A 24,789-nucleotide genomic window follows, 5' to 3' on the forward strand; every position below is an offset into this window, starting at 1 on the left:
ACTGGTCAAGGGAGGCCCGGAGTGGAAAGACAGCACAGCAAAATAACGCAGGGCCAGGCATGACTGTGTGGAGGTAGGGCAAGCAGGAGTTAAATAAATGGTGGGAGCTGATTGGAGGAGCAAGAAAAGGCAGCCTGAGAGGAGAGGGGAGGGGTATTATATAAAGGGGAGGCGTGGACTCAGAGGAAAAGTGCGGGAGGAAAAGACCAGGGAGGAAGGATTTTCCCACCCACCCTCCCTATGTGTTGTGTGTTTTCTTGGTGTCGTTTGTGTGTTTTCTTTTCTTTCAGGTCGGAAGGTTGAGTTCGTCATGGCAGCTGTGAAGTGGGGTTGGCGGTGTTCGTTGGTCTGTGATGGTGGCAGTTACAGTTGGGATGGAAATGGTGGTGGGCTCATCGGTGGGATGGGACACTTATGGGGGATTATTCCAGTGGAACGGTGTCTGCTGGAATACGGTGATGGTTGCACTGCGGTGGAAAAAGGTTCGTCTCCGAGCTGGGTCGGCTGGGGGCCGGTTATGGTTAATGTTTTCGCAGTGTAAGGTTAAAGGTTAAAGAAAGGAAGTTTAAGCCGGGTTACCGTCATAGACCAACAAGCTGGGTTATTATTATTAAAAGTGTTTATTGAATTGTTTAAGGAAAAGTTAGTGTGATTTAATTATTTTATTTAAATTAATTATGCTTTAAAAATAAAAAACTGGCTGTCGTGGCCAATTTACTCCAACAAAAATCTGTGTCTCTCGTTAATCTAGAAAGGGGTTAAGGTATGTTAACAAATGGGGGTGTGATGGTTTTGGGGGGTAATGGAGCTATCCGAAGTACACTGGTCATGTTTGGACCAAGTGATAAACCACAAAAGGGGAATATGTAAGTGAAGGAGTGATCTACCTCATGTGTACTCAAACACATAGGGTGGAATAAGTGAAACTCAAAACAATAATATTCACAGTGAGGTGAGGAAATAACTGATGCAAACAGCAAATGAAATAATGCCAGAATCCAGTCAGTGAAAGGGTGCAACCCAATCTTCAAATCATGCAACCTACACCATAGAGTGAAGTAACCAGCTTACCTCCTAGTTGATACTCACACGTGAGGTAAATAGCTGATACTTCTGGTTGGTTGGATGTCCTCTTTGACAGATTGCAATGTTGGACCATACATGTGGAGAAAGAGTGAATGTATATTGTGGGTAGACTTCCTGTCACTCCAAGGACAGAAAACGGGAACTCTCTAGGATACAGTACACAACTCACATTGGATTAAAGGAAGGAATGCCTGTCTCCACGAACGCCGCGCTCGTATCCCGATCCTCTCGTGGTAAACGCTCAGCACTCAGCTCCTCATAGGTCCATAGAAGCGGCCGCTCATGGTGGAGATGGGGAGCAGAGAAGGGAGAGGAGAAGGAGGGAGGGCGTGTCGCATGAGCCGGCACAGCACAACAAAAACTTTAATGACCGATAAAAGTAAAAAACTTACAGTAAGTAGATAAAATACGGTCGCATCTCCTACGAGCACCGCACTCGTCTGCCGTCTGTTAGGATGTTGCTCCCGGTCAGTACTCTAAGTGTTCCCGACGCGTGTTCCCGACGCGTGTTCGTCACGTGATGTGACGAACACGCGTCGGGAACACTTAGAGTACTGACCGGGAGCAACATCCTAACAGACGGCAGACGAGTGCGGTGCTCGTAGGAGATGCGACCGTATTTTATCTACTTACTGTAAGTTTTTTACTTTTATCGGTCATTAAAGTTTTTGTTGTGCTGTGCCGGCTCATGCGACACGCCCTCCCTCCTTCTCCTCTCCCTTCTCTGCTCCCCATCTCCACCATGAGCGGCCGCTTCTATGGACCTATGAGGAGCTGAGTGCTGAGCGTTTACCACGAGAGGATCGGGATACGAGCGCGGCGTTCGTGGAGACAGGCATTCCTTCCTTTAATCCAATGTGAGTTGTGTACTGTATCCTAGAGAGTTCCCGTTTTCTGTCCTTGGAGTGACAGGAAGTCTACCCACAATATACATTCACTCTTTCTCCACATGTATGGTCCAACATTGCAATCTGTCAAAGAGGACATCCAACCAACCAGAAGTATCAGCTATTTACCTCACGTGTGAGTATCAACTAGGAGGTAAGCTGGTTACTTCACTCTATGGTGTAGGTTGCATGATTTGAAGATTGGGTTGCACCCTTCCACTGACTGGATTCTGGCATTATTTCATTTGCTGTTTGCATCAGTTATTTCCTCACCTCACTGTGAATATTATTGTTTTGAGTTTCACTTATTCCACCCTATGTGTTTGAGTACACATGAGGTAGATCACTCCTTCACTTACATATTCCCCTTTTGTGGTTTATCACTTGGTCCAAACAGGATTAGTTTCACCCCTGTGTAAGATATTTTTGCTGCATTTGCACACTTTTATTCCTTTCATTCCATCATCCACCCCCCTCCCTCCACTATCACCAATATAATATTGTTTGTCACTAGTGTAATCACAGCGCAGACTCCTCCTATTATTAAATAGACAAGTATGTCATCAGTATGAAAATCCCTTCTAAATATTTTTACCTCTAAACAGATTTTCTCTATAATTTCTAAAATGAATGCTGTATGATCAAAATGGAGTAGGTATTGTCAATTATAATCCAACAAGGAAGAGGAAGGAGGAGGAAGGAGGAGGAAGAGTAAGGAGGAGGAAGAGGAAGGAGGAGGAAGAGTAAGGAGGAGGAAGAGGAAGGAGGAGGAAGAATAAGGAGGAGGAAGAGGAAGGAGGAGGAAGAGGAAGGAGGAGGAAGAATAAGGAGGAGGAAGAGGAAGGAGGAGGAAGAGGAAGGAGGAGGAAGAGTAAGGAGGAGTAAAAGGAAGAGGAAGGAGGAGGAAGAGGAAGGAGGAGGAACAATAAGGAGGAGGAAGAGGAAGGAGGAGGAAGAGGAAGGAGGAGGAAGAGTAAGGAGGAGGAAAAGGAAGAGGAAGGAGGAGGAAGAGGACGGAGGGGGAAGAGGGAGGAGGAGGAAAAGGAAGAGGAAGGAGGAGGAAGAGGAAGGAGGAGGAAGAGGAAGGAGGAAGAGTAAGAGATGTGTGTATCTAATGATTAATATAAATAAGTCCTGAGATACTTACTCCATGCTGCCATCTGCCCATTTTCCTGTCCACACTCCACCATGGGAGTGATATTGGGTTAATCCGACCCAGAATTCCTTCCCTGTGATGGTCACCAGTCTCTGGATAACACAATACACAATACATTATTCATCTTATTCCTATCACCTTCCTGGATGTCTCTTGAGAAACACAAGTTACTGTCCACTCCACACCCAACCCAGTGACCCCGACACTGACCTGTAGGGTCTTCTCCTTCACCTGGGCCAGTCTGGAGCCACGTTCTGTACAATCTTTATCACTGAGTGATCGTGTCATCTTATTCTCAGAGAGGAAATAACATTTATCATTGATGGAGATCCAGAGATCCGGACATCTAGGAGACCGTCCTGTAATATGGAATAATAGAGACAGTCAGTAATGATGAAGAGACAGATGGACACAGGAGAGACCATCCTATAATATGGAATAATAGAGACAGTCAGTAATTATAAAGAGACAGCCGGACACAGGAGAGACCGTCCTATAATATGGAATAATAGAGACAGTCAGTAATGATAAAGAGACAGCCGGACACAGGAGAGACCATCCTGTAATATGGAATAATAGAGACAGTCAGTAATGATGAAGAGACAGCCGGACACAGGAGAGACCATCCTGTAATATGGATTAATAGAGACAGTCAGTAATGATGAAGAGACAGCCGGACACAGGAGAGACCGTCCTGTAATATGGAAAAATAAAGACAGTCAGTAATGATGAAGAGACAGCCGGACACAGGAGAGACCGTCCTGTAATATGGAATAATAGAGACAGTCAGTAATGATGAAGAGACAGCCGGACACAAGAGAGACCGTCCTTTAATATGGAATAATAGAGACAGTCAGTAATGATGAAGAGACAGCCGGACGCAGGAGAGACCGTCCTGTAATATGGAATAATAGAGACAGTCAGTAATGATGAAGAGACAGCCAGACACAGGAGAGACCGTCCTGTAATATGGAATAATAGAGACAGTCAGTAATGATGAAGAGACAGCCGGACACAGGAGAGACTGTCCTTTAATATGGAATAATAGAGACAGTCAGTAATGATGGAGAGACAGCCGGACACAGAAGAGACCATCCTGTAATATGGAATAATAGAGACAGTCAGTAATGGTGAAGAAACAGCTGGACACAAAAGAGACCATCCTGTAATATGGAATAATAGAGACAGTCAGTAATGATGGAGAGAACATTTTTTTTATAAAAGATCGACCAACAAAAGTGCAAGCACTCCTTTCATGTGTTAATGGGACAATGAAGCAAATTGTTATTAGGATATTTTCTGTTCTGAAAAGTGTTATTCACTGATTTAAAATGGAAAGTACTGTTTTTTGCCACTAGATGGTGCTACATATCATTAGTGCCATCTCGCTGTCAAGTGGCTTATTTTCTGCTATGAAAATGCTATCATTTTTAAATACAAAGGTGAAGTGTGCTGCCCTAGTGTGCTTAAGCCACCCCCTTCGAGGAATGCACCTTTTTTAAATCAAATGGTGTTTTCGTCCCCCGGAGTTCAGCTTTAAGGCCTTCACAATCAGAAGATAAATAATAGGGCAGGTCCACACATTACCTGATGATTGATTTGATCCCGAAGTTCCTGGTGCTCTACTGCCTGAATCCTGTGCTTCTCTGCCTGGAAATCGAAGCAGAGACTTAATCCAACCCACCTCAATGCTGAATTACAAATGAAGACAGACAATATCCCAGCTACAGCCACCCATCATTATATTGTTCTGCACGTCTATATGTGTATTTCCTTATACACGGATACATGGACTGCACTCACATCCCACCGCCAGAGATATGGCAGTAATCAGGAGAATCAGACAGATGGCGAGGAGCACACCCAACAGAAGCTTTACATGTCTTCCATCTGAAACTGAAAAAGTGAATTGTTATCAGTATTATTAATCAAGATGTATAGAGCGCCAACAGTTTACAAAATATATGGGATACAATTCAGGACAAAAGGGTGTTAGGAGGACCCTGGTCCTGAGAGCTTACAATCTAAAAGGGTGGGGCAAATGATGCAAAGGGTGACAACTGTGTGGAGCTGGGACGATGGAGAAAGTAAAAGTTCAGTTGTTATGTAGAGGTGGGAGGGACTTCCCTAAAGTGATGATTTTCAGGGTTTGAATAAAGGTGAGCAGAGGAGGAGATAGACAGATTGGGGTAGGGGGTTCCAAAGGATGGAAGAGGCTCTGGACAGATTGGGTTAGGGGGTTCCAAAGGGTGGGAAAGGCTCTGGACAGATTGGGGTAGGGGGTTCCAGAGGGTGGGAGAGGCTCTGGATAGATTGGGGTAGGGGGTTCCAAAGGGTGGGAGTGGCTCTGGACACAATTGGGTAGGGTGTTCCAAAGGATGGGAGTATCAGGGCTGGGCTCAGCCCTTCCTTCTCTGTGCTGGCCGCTCAGCTGTTGGCTAGTTGCCAGCTCCTATCTCTCCACAGTGACTCACCTGTTGATGATTCTGCTCATCAGTCCTGCCTTCGCCTTGGTCAACATCTCAGAGACTCTCTCCTGCATTCCTGTTGAAGACTTGCTTGGCTGACGTACTTTCTGGCTCTAGATCCAGCTTGCTGTTCTACTACGTATATCTCTGGCTCTCTGACATTTGGCTTGGCTGACTATCCGATCCGGTTCCTGAACTCAGGCTATGTTTTGACTACACTTACTCTGTTTATCTTTTTATTATTATTATTATTATTATTATTATTAAACAAGTGTGATTAAGGCTCCATGCACACTGGAAGCTAAAAAAAAGCTATAAAAAAAACGCCAGTAGCTTTGCAGGCAGCCTTTCAACGTTTTTTAGCGTTTTTGCAATAGCGTTTATTAGCGTTTTTCAGTGTAGCGTTTTTTAGCTTTTTTTTCAAAGGATAAAAAAACGCTAAAAATCTCTGGCGAGCTGCGTTTTTTGAACATTTATTAGCGTTTATTTTTGCATTTTTGCCCGCCGAAAAACTGCATTTTGAATGCAAATTTCTGGCTTTCAGAAAAAGCCCATAAACTCCACTGCTCATTAACACATGGACACATAGGCTAACATAGAGTGCAGTTTATGGGCTGTTAAAAAAAAGCCAAAAAAAAGCCAAAACGCCAATAAACTGCAGTTTATCAGCTTCTGTGTGCATGGAGCCTTAACTGTACTTCTGTCTCGGTCTGATTCATGGTTTCTGACAGGGAGAGGTTCTGGACAGATTGGGGTAGGGAGTTCCAGAAAGTGGGAGAGGTTCTGTACAGATTGGGATAGAGGGTTCCAGAGAGTGGGAGAGGCTCTGGACACATTTGGGTAGGTGGTTCCAAAGGATGGGAGAGATTCTGGACAGATAGAGGTAGGAAGTTCCAGAGAGAATGAGAGGTTCTGGACAGATTGGGATAGGGGGTTCCAGAGGGTGGGAGAGGCTCTGGACACATTTGTGTAGGTGGTTCCAAAGGATGGGAGAGGTTCTGGACAGGTTGGGGTAGGGATTTGGGGTAGGGAGTTCCAGAGGGTGAGAGAGGCTCTGGACAGATTGGGGTGGGGAGTTCCAGAAGGTGGGGGAGGATCTGCACAGATTGGGGTAGGGAGTTCCAAAGGATGAGAGATGCTCTGAACAGATTGGGGTAGGGGATTCCAAGTGTGGGAGGGGCTCTGGACAAATTTGAGTAGGGGGTTCCAAAGGATGGAAGAGGTTCTCGACAGATTGGGATAGGGGGTTCCAGAGGGTGGGAGAGGCTCTAGACAGACTGGGGTAGGGGGTTCCAAGAGATGGAAGAGGCTCTGGACAGATTGGGTAGGGAGTGCCAAAGGAGGGGAGAGGCTCTGGACAGATTGGGGAAGGGGGCTTCAAAGGATAGGAGGGCTTTGGGACAGATTGGGGTAGAAGTTCCATAGGGTTTGAAGAGGCTCTGGACAGATTGGGGAAGGGGGTTCCAGAGGGTGGGAGAGGCTTTGGAGATGTCCTGGAGGTAAGCATGGGAGGAGTTGACCAGGGAGCTAGAAAGCAGAGTTGCGGATGACTTTGCAGGTTTTTGTTAGTATTTTGGAACTCATACATTGGGTAATTGAAAGCCAATGACAGAGAATGATAGAGAGACATTTCTAAAAGTCAAATTTGTAGATTAAATAATTATTTCGTATTTTTCACTTGCATTCATGTAATGAGCTCCTACCAGGAGGATCTGATTTGTACAGACCTATAGGCAAGCTTTTATACCAAAACCGACCCTAATGCCGCGTACACCCGATCATTTTTCAGCATGAAAAAAAACAACGTAGTATGAGGGAAGGTCTCTCTATGTCCCTTGTGTGTAGACTCACATTGTCTAAACAAAAGTGTCTTTGGTCTGGTATGTCCATTTTCTGTAGACTTGCGGGGAATCTTAAGATCTTCGTAGGCCGGAGGATGTTCTGAAAGAAGGAAGACATATAGAGTACGATGTATAGGAGAAATATGATAACATGTCACAGCAAGTATCATCATTAGGGTGTGTGCAAAGTGATGGTAGGGTAGGGGCCTCTGTACACAGTACTCTTCTATTCCATGAATACAGTACTCTTATATTTTGTCGTAGCCAGCTCTGCTATTTGTTCTATTTTTCAGTCCCTAATGGTTTCCAATCTGCCATGCAACTGGACCTTGGATTCGCTATAGATTGTCAGATGTCTAACCTGGCTACTCTATGCTGTTTACTGAGCTCTGTGCTAAAGCTAGCTAGAGAATCCCAGACCAGAAGGAACAGCCAATAACAAAGGTAACAAAAGCTGCAAATAAACTATTTTTTAAATAAAGATGTTTACCTAATAATATACTGCAAGGTTACCCATACACACATACAATTGCACAGGCCTAGCTATCTAGCACTGTGCATGTGAGATAATAACAATAGGACAGAGATACTTCTTTCACCAGACTTCAGATACACACACAGTATCCAAGGGTCCCTTATCAGGCAACTGTCCTCCCCATGCTGGCTCAGGTCATGCCCCGCTTTTTTTTCAAACAGGAGAGTCACATACCTGCCTTTATGGAGAAACTCCACCATATTGTGTCACCCTCTGCTGGCCTTAGGCCAACTTTACCCGTATATTACCAGCATGAGGGCTGTCACCTAAACCAAGCCAAAGGACCTGCTAGACCCAAGGTCAGGGGTGGCAAGGTTTCTCCATCTGTCTCCTAGGTGTCCCCACTGATCACCTTGGCAGTTCAGTGCTGAAGAGGGCCCCCTATCTCTCCTCAAATCACATCACTACATCGTGCTGATCAGTGCTCCCATACCCCAACTCCACCAAACCCCACCCACAGCCAGCATAGAAAAGGATACTAACTCCACCCACTACATCATCAAAAGAGGGCCAACAAGTAAAAGGGCACTTGCACCTGACAACACATAAACTGCAACAATTAAACTAGGAGAACTCAGGAACACTTCCCAAATAGTCTCTGCTTCTGATCTGGATAACATACAGCAGCAGATCCTGCATGGATGCTCATGTGGTCCAATTATGTCTCTACTTCCTGGGAACTCTACTTTATAAGTGCAGCGCTTTTTAGCTAGTGTGCTTTGTAGTTGTAGTATAGGCAAATTGGTTTGGCTGAGAGCCAAGCTTGGGCTGAATCTGGGTCAGGGTTGAGTGATGCAGGGAGGCTGGATGACTCATCGGGTAGCTTTTCTGGTGCTTCCCCCTGTTCTGGAACCTTGGAGAAGCTTCCAGATGTAGTGGGTGGAAACCAGGTGGAGCTGCTTGGCATATTTATAAGGTCCTTAACCAATCTCCAGCAGAAAGGGGCTGTAAGGGGGGTCTGTTTACCTCATACAAAAGCATGAGCTGATCAGTAGGGGGCAGTCGGGTGGAAGATGGAGATGGAGTGCTGAGGAGGCTGTCGGGGGCCCTTGAGGGTGCCCCTAGACTGGGGGGGTAACCTCAGGCCTGGGGCTTGGGTGCTAGAAAGATCCCCCACAGCACACAGAGGAACCCCTTCCTGGTGGCACAGGAGCAAGGAGAGAGCACAGCAGCAACAGGTCAGCAAGTCCGGGAGATCTCCTGAGAAGCCAGCCGGGTGGCTAAGTGACTGTAGGGACCTCTGTATACAGTACACTCATGGTGCAATGTCTAGGACAGTTGGGTTGAAGGGGCAGCACATTGCCTCAAATTATTTTACATAAAATAATTAAAAATTGAGACAATAACAATAAATGTATGCCCCCATATATAACACACTGCTTTCCCCACAATGGCTCTGAGTGATGACGTGATATGAAATCACACCGCGTCTTTACTCCATTAGCTCTTAAAGTCATCTCTACGCTCCCAACTTTCACCTCATTGGCTGATTCTCTCCTAAAGATGTATTAATTGGGTAGTGTGCATCCGAATTTTATCATTTGCTCCAACTGTAAAATGAACATTGGGTGGTTTACATTTGCTCTTTAGTATTTAGGTGATGATATAATTCCCACCTTTTTGGGTCTTGGTGGTGGTTGTGTTGTCCTTCTGTGCTGACCTGTTGGGTTTATTGATCGGAGTGTACAGTAAACTCTTATCTTCTGCCTGTGGAGAGACTGGGATAACATGACCTGTAAATAGTTTATGACATCACACCCTCATACTGAGCATTCTGTTGGGATAACATGACATATAAACCTCATATACGGAATATGACATCACACCTTTATATTGAACTGCCTGCTCAGACCCGAAAACTTCCCTTTTACTTCTAGGACAAAGTCCTCCAACACTGCTAGTAGCTATGTGTGATTTGTGTCTATATCAACATCCTTTATTTAGAAAAGGGGGAAATTATGAAGATACTTTATAAAGTACAAATGTATCGATATACAGGCAGTCCCCGAGTTACGAACACCCGAGTTACGAACACCCGAGTTACGAACACCCGAGTTACGAACGACTCCTACTTGCAAACGGCCTTGAATGCAGCCACTTGTGCTCCACGCTGGTCCTAGAGACCTCTGAACACCTCCGAACACATCCTACACTGCAGTACTACATGACCAGAAGAGCCCCAGATAACATAAAGGCTCCCGGAACATCCCACATCCATGCACAGGCGGAAGTTACACTTACGAATGCAGTGTTGCGACTTACGAACAACTTCAACTTACGAAAAAAACCTACAGTCCTCATTGTGTTCGTAACTCAGGGACTGCCTGTACTCAAAATATCAGAGCCAAAGAAGTTGGTTGTATGATGGATTATAGTTTAAAGTGAACTTTTATCAGAGAAACATGGAGCTGGCTTTGCTACTTTGAGTCACTGATCTACAACAAATACACAGATGGGTATTGATGCCAGAGGGTCAGCTTGATAGCCAGGCAATTAGGATTATGATCCCATGGCTTTCTATAACTGGAACTCCATCAGAATGTCTTATTTTTCTTCTTCATGGGAGCTCAAGAGTTCCACCGCGTTCTTAACGCTCAAAATTTCAGAGAACTTTTGTGTGACCGCGTTCTCTGAAATTTTGATCTTTAAGAACACGGTGACGTACAACACTACAACGAGGCGAGAAAAAGAAGTTCAATGTTTCCGAGCATGCGTCAAATTGTTTCCGAGCATATGTGTTTTTTTGCGCGTCGGGAAAAGCATACAGACGATCGGATTTCCAGATAGGATTTTTTCCGTCTGGAAAATTGAGAACCTGCTCTCAATATTTTGCTGGCGGGAATTCCGACAGCAAAAGTCCGATGGAGCCTACACACAGTCAGAATTTCCGAGCTCCCATCGAACATTTGTTGTCGGAATGTCCGATCATCTGTATGCGGCATTACTCCTCTGCTCCCATGAAAAAAAAAAAAAACATTCTGATGGAGTTCCAGTTATAGAAAGTCATGGGATCATAATCATAATTGCTGTGTATTTGTTGTAGATCAGTGACTCAAATCGAGCGGAATTCCGTCGGGAAAAGCAATCCAACTTTTTTCCGACAGGAAATCCGCTAATTATTGTTTTGGAACCTGTCACTGTGGTACAGCACATTCCACAAATTCACGAAAGGGGACAGAGTCTACCAGCTGAAAAGGCAGCAGTTGCAGTGTTAGCAATTTGGTCAAGCTAGCATTTAGATGCTGAGCATGTGGTCTGCTGTGGTTACTTAGCGTGCTGTGTGGAATTTTTATCTTTTTGGGTTTTTTATGTACCCATTTGTACCTGTTGGGACCTTCCTTGCTGTTTAATATTTATTTTTCGAGATTTTAAATTACATTTTTTTACACTATGAGGAGGTGTTCTCTTCCTTTTTTCTTTCACCCCCTCTGAAACCTGGAGTTCATCCTCCACACCATCCCACTGGACATTCCTAAGGTCAGCGTTACCAGTTTCTCTTTGGGATCCATCTGGAGCATCACAACAGGGATTTCCATCCTCATTGGTGCCGTTGGAGGGCGTCTAGCCCATACAAGCCTTAAAGACCTACCCACCGTACGGTGAGATGTGGGTCAACGGTAGCTGGTAAGAGTATTATATTCTTCTATTTTGCCAAGGAATGTCCATTTGAAGATGTGTTGTTTCCAACTGAAGGGATTATCTGCATACATCTATGAGATATAAAGAACCACCCTTATATGTACATGGGACTATTCACAATGTGTTAATTACGCTCTGTTTATATCTGTAGTCATACAGATTCATAAGTATTGGTTGTTTTTTTCACCACTGCATTCAAGTATATTCATATTTAGCCCTGAGTGATTTGTTTGCATAACTCTAGGCATTTATGATCTTCTTCACCGTGTGTTAACGCTGAGGATCTAGCACTATTTCTCAGCGTGACCACCACCCACCTACAGGTTTACCTGGTGGTTATTTTTATTTACAGGTTGGCGCTACATTTTTCTTTTTTCACTTTGTGGATGGCTGGGACAGTATTTTTTTTTTTACGGTTCAGCAACTGGGGTAGGGAAATGTGTCTGCTGATATCAACTGGTGGTGTACTGCTAGCAGATTGGCTGCAAGTATTTGTGGCACCTATTGCTATACCTTCCGAAAACAAAAACTTGAGAGCTGGTTCTCAAATTTTCCGACAACAAAATCTGTTCTAGTAAATTTTGATATTTTTTAGCCCATTTCGACACACAAAATTCCATGCATGCTCTGAATCAAGTACGAAACAAAATCGCCCGGTCTGGTAAAACTAGCGTTTGTAATGGAGATAGCACATTTGTCACGCTGTAACGCACTGAAAAGCACGAGACTGAAAAGTTTGAATCGTCTCTCACCAAACTTCTACTAACACGACTGGTATTGAACTTCCCTTTTCTAGTCCCGTCGTACGCCTTGTACGTCACCGCGTTCTTGGCGTTCGGAATTTCCGACAACATTTGTGCGACCGTGTGTATGCAAGACAAGTTTGAGCCAATATTCCGTCGGAAAAAAATCCAGTTCTTATTACTGGTATTTACTCTCCATTTGTTGCTTCTGGGGCAAAAACGAAAATGATGGGAAAACCAAAATGTTCCTGTTGTCATTAAAACCTGAATAGAGAGGAAATCTTCCAATGTTGACACCTGTTCTCTTCTGGTGACAACCATCTAAGGCCACGTACACACGATCAGTCCATCCGATGAGAACGGTCCTAAGGACCGTTGTCATCGGTTAACCGATGAAGCTGACTGATGGTCACCGATCGTGTCCAAACCGATCGTGTCAGAACGCGGTGCAGTAAAACACAACGACGTGCTGAAAAAAATGATGTTCAATGCTTCAAAGCATGCGTAGACTTGATTCTGAGCATGCATGGATTTTTAACCGATGCTTTTGCGTACTAACGATAAGTTTTGACCTATCGGTTAGGCGTCCATCGGTTAAATTTTAAAGCAAGTTCTAATTTTTTTGACCGAAGTGTAACTAACCGATGGGGCCCACACACGATTGGTTTGGACTGATGAAAACGGTCCTTCAGAGAGGATGTCCTTTACTCCCTGTTGTGTTTCTCAGACAGAAAGTCAAGGGAAGTCTACCCAAAGATGGCAATGGTATCTAATCTTTCCCCAACATATACAGAGAAGGAACACTGTTCGGGAGATGAGTGTTGTTCTGTTGGAGGTGTCCATCCCTCAACCCTCATTATTACATTCCATTGTATGGGTTCATGTTATATTTCCTGTATATAAAAGCTCTACCTTCCTCGGTCTTGGCAGGTTTCTTGTTCTTCTCTTTCTTGAGTTTGTTAACCTTCGCGTATGTGGGAGCGGAGACTTCTGGCTGTGGAGAGACTGAGATACCAACACACAATGAGGAACCACTAGAGATATCTCACAGAACATCTCATTTTTGTTGGGTCATTGGAAACTACAGTACAAGAGGTCCAGCTACCTCAACAACCACCAAGTGATGTACCCCAAGGTGACCAACAGTGACGTGCGCGCTTCCTCGGTCCAGTCGTGTGACTCCACCAGTGCTGTCAGAGGGGTCAGGGGCTGGCTAAGTGGTTAGTTCTTGAGGTATCAGGAGCCTGTGGAACATTGCGCCTATCATTAGAAGATCATGGGCGCAATATCAAAGTCCTGCACACTCTACCCCCAGCTCCCTTTGCCTGTACCTCCATACAGGCTTTCAGTTACAAAGCTTGAGGAAATGTTATTGAACTACAAGGGTGCTCTTTAGTGGGGACTGTTATGGGGGGTTGAGAAGGGTTGGGTGGTTGCTGCATAGTGTCATGTTAAAAGTTATACCCTAAATATGGATGTAACATGTTACTAATGATGAACTTATCTTTTATGTTTTGGATGAAGTAGAGAAGGGGTCTGTGACAGTCTCATGTGTCTGTGTGTATATATATACTCTGCATCCAGTGTAGCCTATATATACAGTGCATTCCCGGTGTACTTTTTCTACTACACTTCTGGTGGTGTACACAATACAGTGCACCCGTAGTGCAGTTGTTTAACAGGGGCATGTAGTTACAATTTTTGATATAGTATTTCACAGCAAGGCTCATTCCTGCGCCTACCAAGAGTAACTGTGAGGCCTCGTACACACGATAGGTTAACCAGAGGACAACGGTCTGATGGACCGTTTTCATCGGTCAAAACCGATCGTGTGTGGGCCCCATAGGTTATTTAACCATCGGTTAAAAAAAAGCCAACTTGCTTTAAATTTAACCGATGGATTCCTAACCGATAGGTCAAAACCGATCGTTAGTAGACACAACCATCGGTTAAAAACCCACGCATGCTCAGAATCAAGTCGACGCATGCTTGGAAGCATTGAACTTCGTTTTTTTCAGCACGTCGTTGTGTTTTACGTCACCGCGTTCTGACACGATCGGTTATTTAACCGATGGTGTGTAGGCACGACGGACCATCAGTCAGCTTCATCGGTTAACCGATGACAACGGTCTGAAGGACCGGTCTATCGGATGGACTGATCGTGTGTACAAGGCTTGAGGGCTTAGGCCGGGTACTCACGACCAAACATGTACGATGAAAGCGGTCCGTCGGACCGTTTTCACCGTACATGCCTGCCAGAGGGCTTCTGTACGATGGTTGTACTAAACATTACGCGGGGCGTGTCCGCGTCGTCGCCGCGATGATGACGCGGCGATGACGCGGCGACGTGGGCGGGCCTGCCATTTAAAGGCTTCCACGCATGCGCCGAAGTCATTCGACGCATGCGAGGGACGGCGGGTGCTCGGACATGTACGGTAGGTCTGTACTGACGACCGTACATGTCCGAGCGGGCAGGATTCCAGCGGACGGTTTTAAAACACGTCCAGGAATATTTGTCTGCTGGGAAAAGGCCCGGCGGGCAAATGTTTGCTGGAATTCGGCCCGTTCGCGCCTACACACGACCGAACATGTATGCTGAAACTGGTCCGCGGACCAGTTTCAGCATACATGTTTGGTTGTGTGTACGGGGCCTGACAGTGTTGTGGTACCACCAACACCTAAGGCCCAATTTTCTGCAGAGTATATAGGGCAGGTCGTATAGTATATATACTGCTGTTCAGAGTATATAGTGCCTGGGGGACCCCCACGCCATTTAAAAAAAATCGGTTCAGGGTTCCCCTTAATATCCATACCAGACCTGAAGGGCCTGGTAATGGACTGGAGGGGGGGAACCCATGTCATTTTTCTCAATGATTTTCATCTACATTGCCGGGACCCGGCAATTCATTACAGCCGCGAGTAGTGTTAAATTACTTTTTTCCATTAAGAAGTGTCATTTTGTGCAGGGACTGTTCTAAACATGGGAAACATGTGCAAATTTACAGGCATACTATAGACACCCCCCAGGTACGAAATTTAAAGGAATATTTCACTTTTATTGTTTCACTTTAAGCATTATCACTGCTCTCGAAAAAAAAAAAATTCCCTGGGGCAGGACCCGGGTCCCCAAACCCGTTTTATGACAATAACTTGCGTATTAACCTTTAAAACTAGCACTTTTGATTTCTCCCATAGACTTTTAAAGGGTGTTCCGTGGCTTTCGAATTTGCCGCAAACACCCCAAATTGTTCGCTATTCGGCGAACGCTCGAACACCCGATAATCGAGTCGAACTTAAGTTTGACTCGAACATCGGGATCATCAATAGTAGAGAATACAAGAATGGAGACATCACCTTGCTGGGTCAGGTTAGATTTTGTCTTCTTCTTCTTCTTCTTTCCTTCGGACTTGTTCTTCACAGCCGCATATGTCACCTCCTCTTCATTCTGCACAGAGCCTGAAAGGATAGAGAGGAAAGGAACTAATTTCATATTTTACCATCATTTACCCATCCCCCTCATCCAGGAACTGAACTATAGTATATCAGCAGCCATTATAGGGTAACAAGACTTATTTTACACCCCCCCCTGTCCAATAGAGTGTCAGCTTCAGCAGTGACTGTTTACAGGACAGCGTTGTCACCATATCTTTTTTTATCTTTGCTTGTCTTGTCTGTGCCGAGCTGGCCTGTGATGACGGGGGGGGGGGGGGTCTAATTTCCTGTCACCATTGTTAATTATAGCACTGATTACCGATATCTTCTATAAATAATATTTATAACAATGATTACCGATATCTTCTATAAATCTTGGCCCGGATTCAGAAAGAATTGCGCTCTATTTGCGGAGGCGCAGGGCAACGATTTTGCCCTGCGTCCCCGCAAATATTTTGCGCTGCCCTCGATTCACGGAGCAGTAGCTCCGTAAATTGCGAGGGCGCGCCGGCAAAATTGCCCGGCGTAAGCGCGCGCAATGCAAATGATCACGCCGGGGGCGGGAATCATTTAAATTAGGCGCGCTCCCGCGCCGAGCGTAGAGCGCATGCTCCGTCGGGAAACTTTCCCGACGTGCATTGTGGCAAATGACGTCGCAAGGACGTCATTTGCTTCAAAGTGAACGTGAATGGTGTCCAGCGCCATTCACGATTCACTTACGCAAACGCCGGGTATAGTTTAGCATTGGCTGCCCCTGCTATTAGAAGGGGCAGCCTTACACTAAACACGCCGTACGTAAACTGAGATACGTTACGCCCGACGATAGATACACAATTGTATCTGAATCCGGGCCTCAGTTTATCCTTAGACAGAAAGGGATTCAATTATGCGGTTTAGGATTCATAAAGCGTTTTGTGTTATGCTGAGTAAGTCAATGAACATTGGCCCGGATTCAGAGAGCAATTGCGCCTGCGTAACCATAGTTACGCAGCGCAATTGCTTACTTGCGCCGGCGTAACGAATGCTCCTGATTCAGGAACCTCGTTACGCCGACTGCAGCCTAAGATATGCGTGGCATAAGGCTCTTATGCCCGCATATCTTAGGCTGCATTCTTGCGACGGCCGCTAGGTGGCGTTCCCGTTGTGCTCAGCGTATAGTATGCAAATTGCATACTAACGCCGATTCACAACGTTATGCGAGCCCTACGTACGCAGTTTATGTCGTTTGCGTACGGCGGTTTTCGCGTAAGGCTGCCCCTGCTATTAGCAGGGGCAGCCAATGTTACGTATACCCGTCGTTCCCGCGTTGCGAAATTTGAACTTTACGTAGTTTGCGTAAGTGAATCGTGAATGGCGCTGGACGCCATTCACGTTCACTTTGAAGCAAATGACGTCCTTGCGACGTCATTTGCCGCAATGCACATCGGGAAAGTTTCCCGACGGAGCATGCGCTCTACGATCGGCGCGGGAATGCGCCTAATTTAAATGATTCCCGCCCCCTACGGGATCATTTAAATTGCACGCGCTTACGCCGGGCATTTTGCCTGAGCGCCCACGCAATTTACGGAGCTACTGCTCCGTGAATCGCGGGTAGCGCAGAAAATTTGCGGGGGCGCAGGGCAAAAACGTTGCCCTGCACCTCCGTAAAAAATGCGCAAAAGGTACCTGAATCTACCCCAAAGTTTATATGATTTCTTGAAACAAGTGTAAAAAGTCGAGTTTGAAAAGTAGGCGTCCTTCATCTATTGTTTATATTACAGATGCCAACCTTCTACCTCCTGAGGAAGTGGAAGTTTTCTCCTGAGGAAGTAGAAGGCCCGGATTCACATACATCGGCGCATATTTATGCCGCTGTAGCGTATCTCTTTTACGCTACGCCGGCGCAGCACACAGAGGCAAGCACTGGATTCACAAAGCACTCGCCCCCACTCCCACTTAAAGATACGCTGGGTTTCCTCTGCGTAAGCCAGCGTAGGTGGAAGTGGGCGTGAGCCATGCTAATGAGGCGTGACCCCATGCAAATGATGGGCCAAGCGCCATATAAGTACTTAAAATGAACAGCGCATGCGCCGTCCCGTGGCCGCATCCCAGTGCGCATGCTCAGAATCACGTCGATACAACTGCCTAAGATACGTCGAATCACTGCCTACGACATGAACGTAACCTACGCCTAGTCATATTCACGTACAACGTAAACGACAAAAAATACGACGGCTTGTGTTCCCTGGTCCATATCTTTGCATGAGTTGCGCCTCCTATATGGGGATTAACTTTACGCCGGACATACGACTTAGGCCCCGTACACACGACCGGATCTGTCAGATCTGTCAGATTTCTCCAGCCGACGGTTTTCCAGCGGATAAAAATTTCTTAGCATGCTAAGAAATCTATCCGCTGGAATCCTGTCCTTCGGACTTATCCGGTCGTCTGTACAGACGCATGCGTGGAAGTATTTACCTTCCAGGGTCGCGCACGTCGCCGCGTCACCGTCGCCGCGGACACGTCACCGCGGATGTTTTCCGTGGGGATTTTGATCTGATGGTGTGTACAGCCATCAGATCAAAATCCGCCAGAGGACATATCCGCTGGAAACGGTCCGGCGGACCGTTTTCATCGGATATCCCCTTGTGTGTACAAGGCCTTACACAAACCGCGTATATTATGCGCCGGGCGCAACTACGTTTGTGAATCGGCGTATCTCCCTCATTTGCATATGGTCGTAGGAAGACTATTTTCAGGCGTATCTAGTTTTGTGGGCACGGCGCATAGATACGACGGCGCATATTTACACTTACACGGCGTATCTCGAGATACGTCGGTGTAAGTGCTTTGTAAATACGGGTTACAGTTTTCTCCTGAGGAAGTGGAAGTTTTCTCCTGAGGAAGTGGACTGCTGGTTGCAGAGACTTCCCCTTACTGATCATACATAACTATTATCTCAATGTTATTGAGGATCTGATAAATTATAACAGTAATAGATCTGATAGGTGCAGCAATTTATGGTGGAAAGATAATTTAGTATAATTTTCAATATTTTCCTCTTGTAAAAAATTGTAATGTAACTGTAATGTCTGCCTTTATTTTGTTAAGCGCTGCACAAACTGTTGGTGCTATTATAAAACCTGTATAATAATAATAATAATAATAGTAATGATAAAAATAATAATATTAATAATAATAATAATAATAATAATTAAACCCATAAGAATGCTACCAGTTTATAACATTGTGATCATACGAGAAACTAAAACTGTATACAAGAAAATACTGCGCAGGTCCAAAGACAAGTGAATAGTGATGAGACTATGATAATGTTAAAAATAAAAAATAAAGAAATAATAAAAATAATAAAAACACTGCTGCAGCTCATATGTCAGATAAACATAAAATAGTAAATAGAAAAGGTAAAGCTGCGCTGTAAAATGAATCAACATAAATATCAATTATGCTGTATGTGATGCACACAAAACACCAGTGCAATATTAAAAAAGCAAGTGAAAAAATAAGTGCAAAAGTCCATAAGAAGAATCTTGTCAGTCTCAAAGACTGACAAGATTCTAACTATCATGTGAATGAGACAGGCTGGGAAGGATCTTCTGGATCATGTGACAGCTGAATATCGATTAGGAAAAAGAGAGATGAGTCTGATGTAGAAGACTGGTGAAATTGGAGAGAGATTGACAGCATATCCCGGATCCCTTAAAGTGGCTTATATGTTTATATGCCTGACTAATTTCTTGCTTTGGTAAGCAGTTAGAACATAAGTGGTGGCGGATTCTGTCATCTGCTATACAGATTCACAAAATCATCTGGATATCTAATTTCACCCATTCGGAGAACTTTCTGTCACATTTGTGAATTTTCTGCGATAAATCCTTCTTATGGACTTTTGCACTTCTTTTTTCACTTGCTTTTTTAATATTGCACTGGTGTTTTGTGTGCATCACATACAGCATAATTGATATTTATGTTGATTCATTTTACAGCGCAGCTTTACCTTTTCGAGAAACTAAAACTCATGAAAAGTTTCCCGTATTGGTCAATTGGTCATATTTTTGTACTGATGCATCGGATTATAGTGGCTGATTAGAGTAGCTGAACAGGTAACCATGACCACAATGAGGTATAGACGGGGCTGTTTTTCTCAGAAAATAGGTGCAGGAACTCAACCACGACCCCAAAACCCCCTTTCCCCCCTTACACACTTCTCCAGACCGCATCAAATAGTGGGTGTGGTCAAATTTCCCTGGGAGGGCATTAAATAACAGGAGTGAATTACATATGGCATGCAGAGTTTGGGGGTGTTACACACCGTGGAAAATTTAGGAGTGCGCTATGTGTATAATGCAGAGTTCAGTAGTGCCCTACTTGCATAGTGCAGAGTTCAGGAGTGCGCTACTTGCATAGTGCAGAGTTCAGGAGTGCGCTACTTGCATAGTGCACAGTTCAGGAGTGCGCTACATACATAGTACACAGTTCAGGAGTGCGCTACATACATAGTACACAGTTCAGGAGTGCGCTACATACATAGTGTAGAGTTCAGGAGTGCGCTACATACATAGTGTAGAGTTCAGGAGTGCGCTACATACATAGTACACAGTTCAGGAGTGCGCTACATACATAGTACACAGTTCAGGAGTGCGCTACATACATAGTACACAGTTCAGGAGTGCGCTACATACATAGTGTAGAGTTCAGGAGTGCGCTACATACATAGTGTAGAGTTCAGGAGTGCGCTACATACATAGTACACAGTTCAGGAGTGCGCTACATACATAGTACACAGTTCAGGAGTGCGCTACATACATAGTACACAGTTCAGGAGTGCGCTACATACATAGTGTAGAGTTCAGGAGTGCGCTACAATCATAGTGCACAGTTCAGGAGTGCGCTACATATATAGTGGAGAGTTCAGGAGTGCGCTACATACATAGTACACAGTTCAGGAGTGCGCTACATACATAGTGTAGAGTTCAGGAGTGCGCTACGTACATAGTGCACAGTTCAGAAGTGCACTAAGTACATAGTGTAGAGTTCAGGAGTGCGCTACAATCATAGTGCACAGTTCAGGAGTGTGCTACATACATAGTGCAGAGTTCAGGAGTGTGCTACATACATAGTACACAGTTCAGGAGTGCGCTACAATCATAGTGCACAGTTCAGGATTGCTCTACATATATAGTGGAGAGTTCAGGAGTGTGCTACGTGCATAGTGGAGAGTTCAGGAGTGCGCTACGTGCATAGTGGAGAGTTCAGGAGTGCGCTACGTGCATAGTGCACAGTTCAGGAGTGCGCTATATGCATAGTGCAGAGTTCAGGAGATGGTCCTATATGAGTCAAAGAACGAAAGTCAATAGGTTAGAACCAGTAAAAAAAAATGAGGAGCAGCATGATTTCAGGGAGGTCAGGGCATGCCGCACTGAATCCGGAAACCAGGAACAAGCTGGATGGGTTACCATGACCACAATGAGGTAAAGATGGGCCAGGTTGAAGGATGGTCACATATGGGTCAGGGGTAGGGATGAGCTTTATGATCGGATCGCCCGTTTGCCGAACAGCGAACAATTTGGGGTGTTTGCGGCAAATTCGAAAAGCTGCGGCACACCCATTAAAAAATCTAAATCTAAAGCTCTCATTTTAAAGGTTTATATGCCAGTTATTGTCATACAAAGTGTTTGGGGACCCGGGGTCCTGCCCCAGGGGACATGTATGTAAAAATGGCCGTTTTTTCGGGTGCAGTGATTTTAATAATGCTTAAAGTGAAACAATAAAAGTGAAATATTCATTTAAATTTCGTACCTGGGGGTGTCTATAGTATGCCTGTAAAGTAGCGCTTGTTTCCCGTGTTTAGAACTGTCCCTGCACAAAATGTCATTTCTAAAGGAAAACTACTCGCGGCTATAATGAATTGTTGGGTCCCAGCAATACAGATAAAAGTAATTGAAAGTCATTGAAAAAAAATAGCGTTGGGGGTCCCCCCAAATTCCATTACCAGGCCCTTCAGGTCTGATATGGATATTAAGGGAAACATGCGTCAAATGTAAAAAAAAATGGCGTGGGGTTCCCCCCAAAAATTCATACCAGACCCTGATCCAAACACACAACCTGGCAGGCCGCCGCGAGAGCGCCCCCCCCTCCTGAACCGTACCAGCCCACATGCCCTCAACAAGGGCCTCATCTCCACAACCCTTGGCCGGTGGTTGTGAGGATCTGCGGGCGGGGGGCTTATCGGAATCTGGAAGCCCCTTTTAACAAAAGGGGCCCCCAGATCCCGCCCCCCCTATGTGAATTGGTAAGGGGTACAATACCCTACCATTTCACAAAAAAGTGTAAAAAACCTGCGTTGCATCAGAGGGGGCAGGTCACCCATTCACAAAGGGGGGGCCCGGGATCTGGGGGTCCCCTTTATTATTTCAACCATGTTGAGGGCATGTGGCCTGGTATGGTTCAGATAGGGGGGCGCCCTCGGATAAGGGTCTGGTATGGATTTTTGGGGGGAACCCCACGCCATTTTTTTTTTGTTCGGAGTTTCACTTAAAATCCTGGATTTTTGGGGCGAACTCCACGCTATTTTTTTTTATTTGGCACAGGGTTCCCCTTAATATCCATACCAGACCTGAAGGGCCTGGTAATGAAATTTGGGGGGACCCCCACGCTTTTTTTTATAATGACTTTCAATGACTTTTATCTGTATTGCCAGGACCCGACAATTCATTATAGCTGTGAGTGGTTTTAAATTACTTTTTTTCCTTTAGAAATGTCATTTTGTGCTGGGACAGTTCTAAACACGGGAAACAAGCGCTACTTTACAGGCATACTATTGACACCCTCTAGGTACAACATTTTTTTGTTCCACTTTTAGCATTATTAAAATTACTGCTCCTGAAAAAACAGACGTTTTTTAAAACATTTTTTTGCATTGATACATGTCCCCTGGGGCAGGGCCCGGGTCCCCAAACACTTTGGGGCAGATCCACGTAGATTGGCGCATTAATCCGCCGGGCGTAGCGTATCTAAGATACACTAGGCCGCCGTACCTTTTTTTTCCGAATCCTCAAAGAATTCGCGCCTTAAGTTACGGCGGCGTAGTGTATCTTTGGCGGCGTAATGGCGCGGCATTCAAATCTCTGTGATGGGGGCGTGTTTTATGTAAATACGTCGTGACCCGACGTAAACAACGTTTTATTTTAACTGCGCATGCGCCGTCCGTGGGGGTATCCAAGTGCGCACGCTCGAAATTAACCCGAAACAAGCCATTGTCGGTGACGTCATTCTACACAAATCTCTATTCGCGAACGACTTACGCAAACGACGTAAAAAAATTCAAAATGCGAGGCGGGAACGACGGCCATACTTAACATTGAGTACGCCACCATATAGCAGGGGTAACATTGGGCCAGATTCACAGCGAAGATACGCCGTCGTATCTCTCAGAGTATCTATGCGGCTGGTTCATAGAATCAGTTACGCATAGATATCCCTAAGATCCGACAGGTGTAATTGTTTTACACTGTCGGATCTTAGGATGCAATACCGCGGCCGCCGCTGGGTGGAGTTCGCATCGTAAACCAGCGTCGGGTATGCAAATTAGCAGTTACGGCGATCCACAACAGTTTTTCGCGTTCGCTACGTCGCCGCTACTCTAGTTTCCCGTCGCAATTTTAGTCGCTGTTTGACCTGCCCTAACTTTACACAGCAATTGTATTGCTGTATAAAGTATGACCGTCGTTCCCGCGTCGAAATTTAAAAATTAACGTCATTTGTGTAACACGTCCGGGAATACGGAAGTACGCTACGCGCGTCGCAGTTCGAAGAAATGACGTCACTTTGCGCAAAGCACGGCGGGAGTTACGAAACGGAGCATGCACAGTAGGTCCGGCGCGGGAGCGCGCCTAATTTAAATGGCACACGCCCATTTAAATTACGCGGGCTTACGCCGGAGGCTGCCGGCGTAGTTTTCATCGCAAGTGCTTTGTGAATCAGGCACTTGTGATGAAAACTTGCGGCGGTGTAACGTATCTACGATACGTTACGCCGCTAGTCTACGTGAATCTGGCCCTATACGCCGGAAAAAGCCGAACGCAAACGACGGAAAAAAAATGCGCCGGCCGGACGTACGTTCGTGGATCGCCGTAAATAGCTAATTTGCATACTCGACGCGGAAATCGACGGAAACGCCACCTGTCGGATCGAGCCGAGATGCAGTCGTATCTTGTTTTGTGGATACCAAACAAAGATACGACGCGCAAAATTTGAAATTACGCCGGCGTATCAACAGATACGCCGGCGTAATTCTTTTGTGGATCTGCCCCTTTTTCTTTTTTTTTTTTAATTATTAAGAAATAAATGATACAGTTCATCTCATCATGTTATATGCAGTGAAAGGTAATAAAGAAATATATTGACAGATAAATAAAAATATTAATAAATAATTAAATATCTAATATAATGGGCCAGATTCTCAAAGGCGTTACGACGGCGCAAAGCCATTTGCGCCGTCGTAAGTCCTAATCTGGCCCGGCCTATCTATTCGACTGATTCTTAGAATCAGTTACGCATAGATATCCCTTAGATCTGACAGGCGTAAGGCTCTTACGCTGTCAGATCTTAAATGCATTTTTTTTTCCCGCCGCTAGGTGTCGCCGACGTCGTTTTCCCCGTCGCTTATGTAAATTAGCAATTTATGACGATTCACGAACGTACGCACGAATGACGCAGAGAATTTACGACGTTTACGTAAGCGTAAACTTGCCCCTGCTAATATGATGGGCAAGTTTACGTAGGTCCGTCGTACGCCATGTTAAGTATGGCGTCGGGTCAGCGTCGGCTTGTTCCGTCGGTTACGTCGTTTTCCTAAGTCGTCCCCGAATACGACTTTACGCCAATGACGCCCACGTCGGCGTCATTGACGTTTTCCATCGAGAACTGGAGCATGCGCACTGGGCTAATTTAAGCCCGGCGCATGCGCAGTTCAATCGGCGCGGGGGCGCGCTTAATTTAAA

At 45.3% G+C, this 24,789-nt stretch overlaps 1 protein-coding gene across 2 annotated transcripts in view; it reads right to left on the minus strand.

Moving 5' to 3' along the window:
- Positions 1-24,789, minus strand: part of LOC120924717 (early activation antigen CD69-like) — a 119,185-nt gene that overhangs the window by 89,474 nt on the left and 4,922 nt on the right. For both annotated transcript variants that reach the window (XM_040335730.1, XM_040335732.1), the window contains 8 exons: positions 15,710-15,811; positions 13,268-13,360; positions 9,590-9,691; positions 7,449-7,538; positions 4,933-5,025; positions 4,717-4,779; positions 3,340-3,488; positions 3,121-3,221 (listed from right to left, as the gene is read on the minus strand). In XM_040335730.1, coding sequence (XP_040191664.1) covers positions 3,121-3,221; positions 3,340-3,488; positions 4,717-4,779; positions 4,933-5,025; positions 7,449-7,538; positions 9,590-9,691; positions 13,268-13,360; positions 15,710-15,811 — 793 coding nt within the window. The remainder of the gene's footprint in view (positions 1-3,120; positions 3,222-3,339; positions 3,489-4,716; positions 4,780-4,932; positions 5,026-7,448; positions 7,539-9,589; positions 9,692-13,267; positions 13,361-15,709; positions 15,812-24,789) is intronic.

The sequence above is a fragment of the Rana temporaria genome, chromosome 1 (assembly GCF_905171775.1).
Source record: "Rana temporaria chromosome 1, aRanTem1.1, whole genome shotgun sequence".
Lineage (NCBI taxonomy): Eukaryota > Metazoa > Chordata > Amphibia > Anura > Ranidae > Rana > Rana temporaria.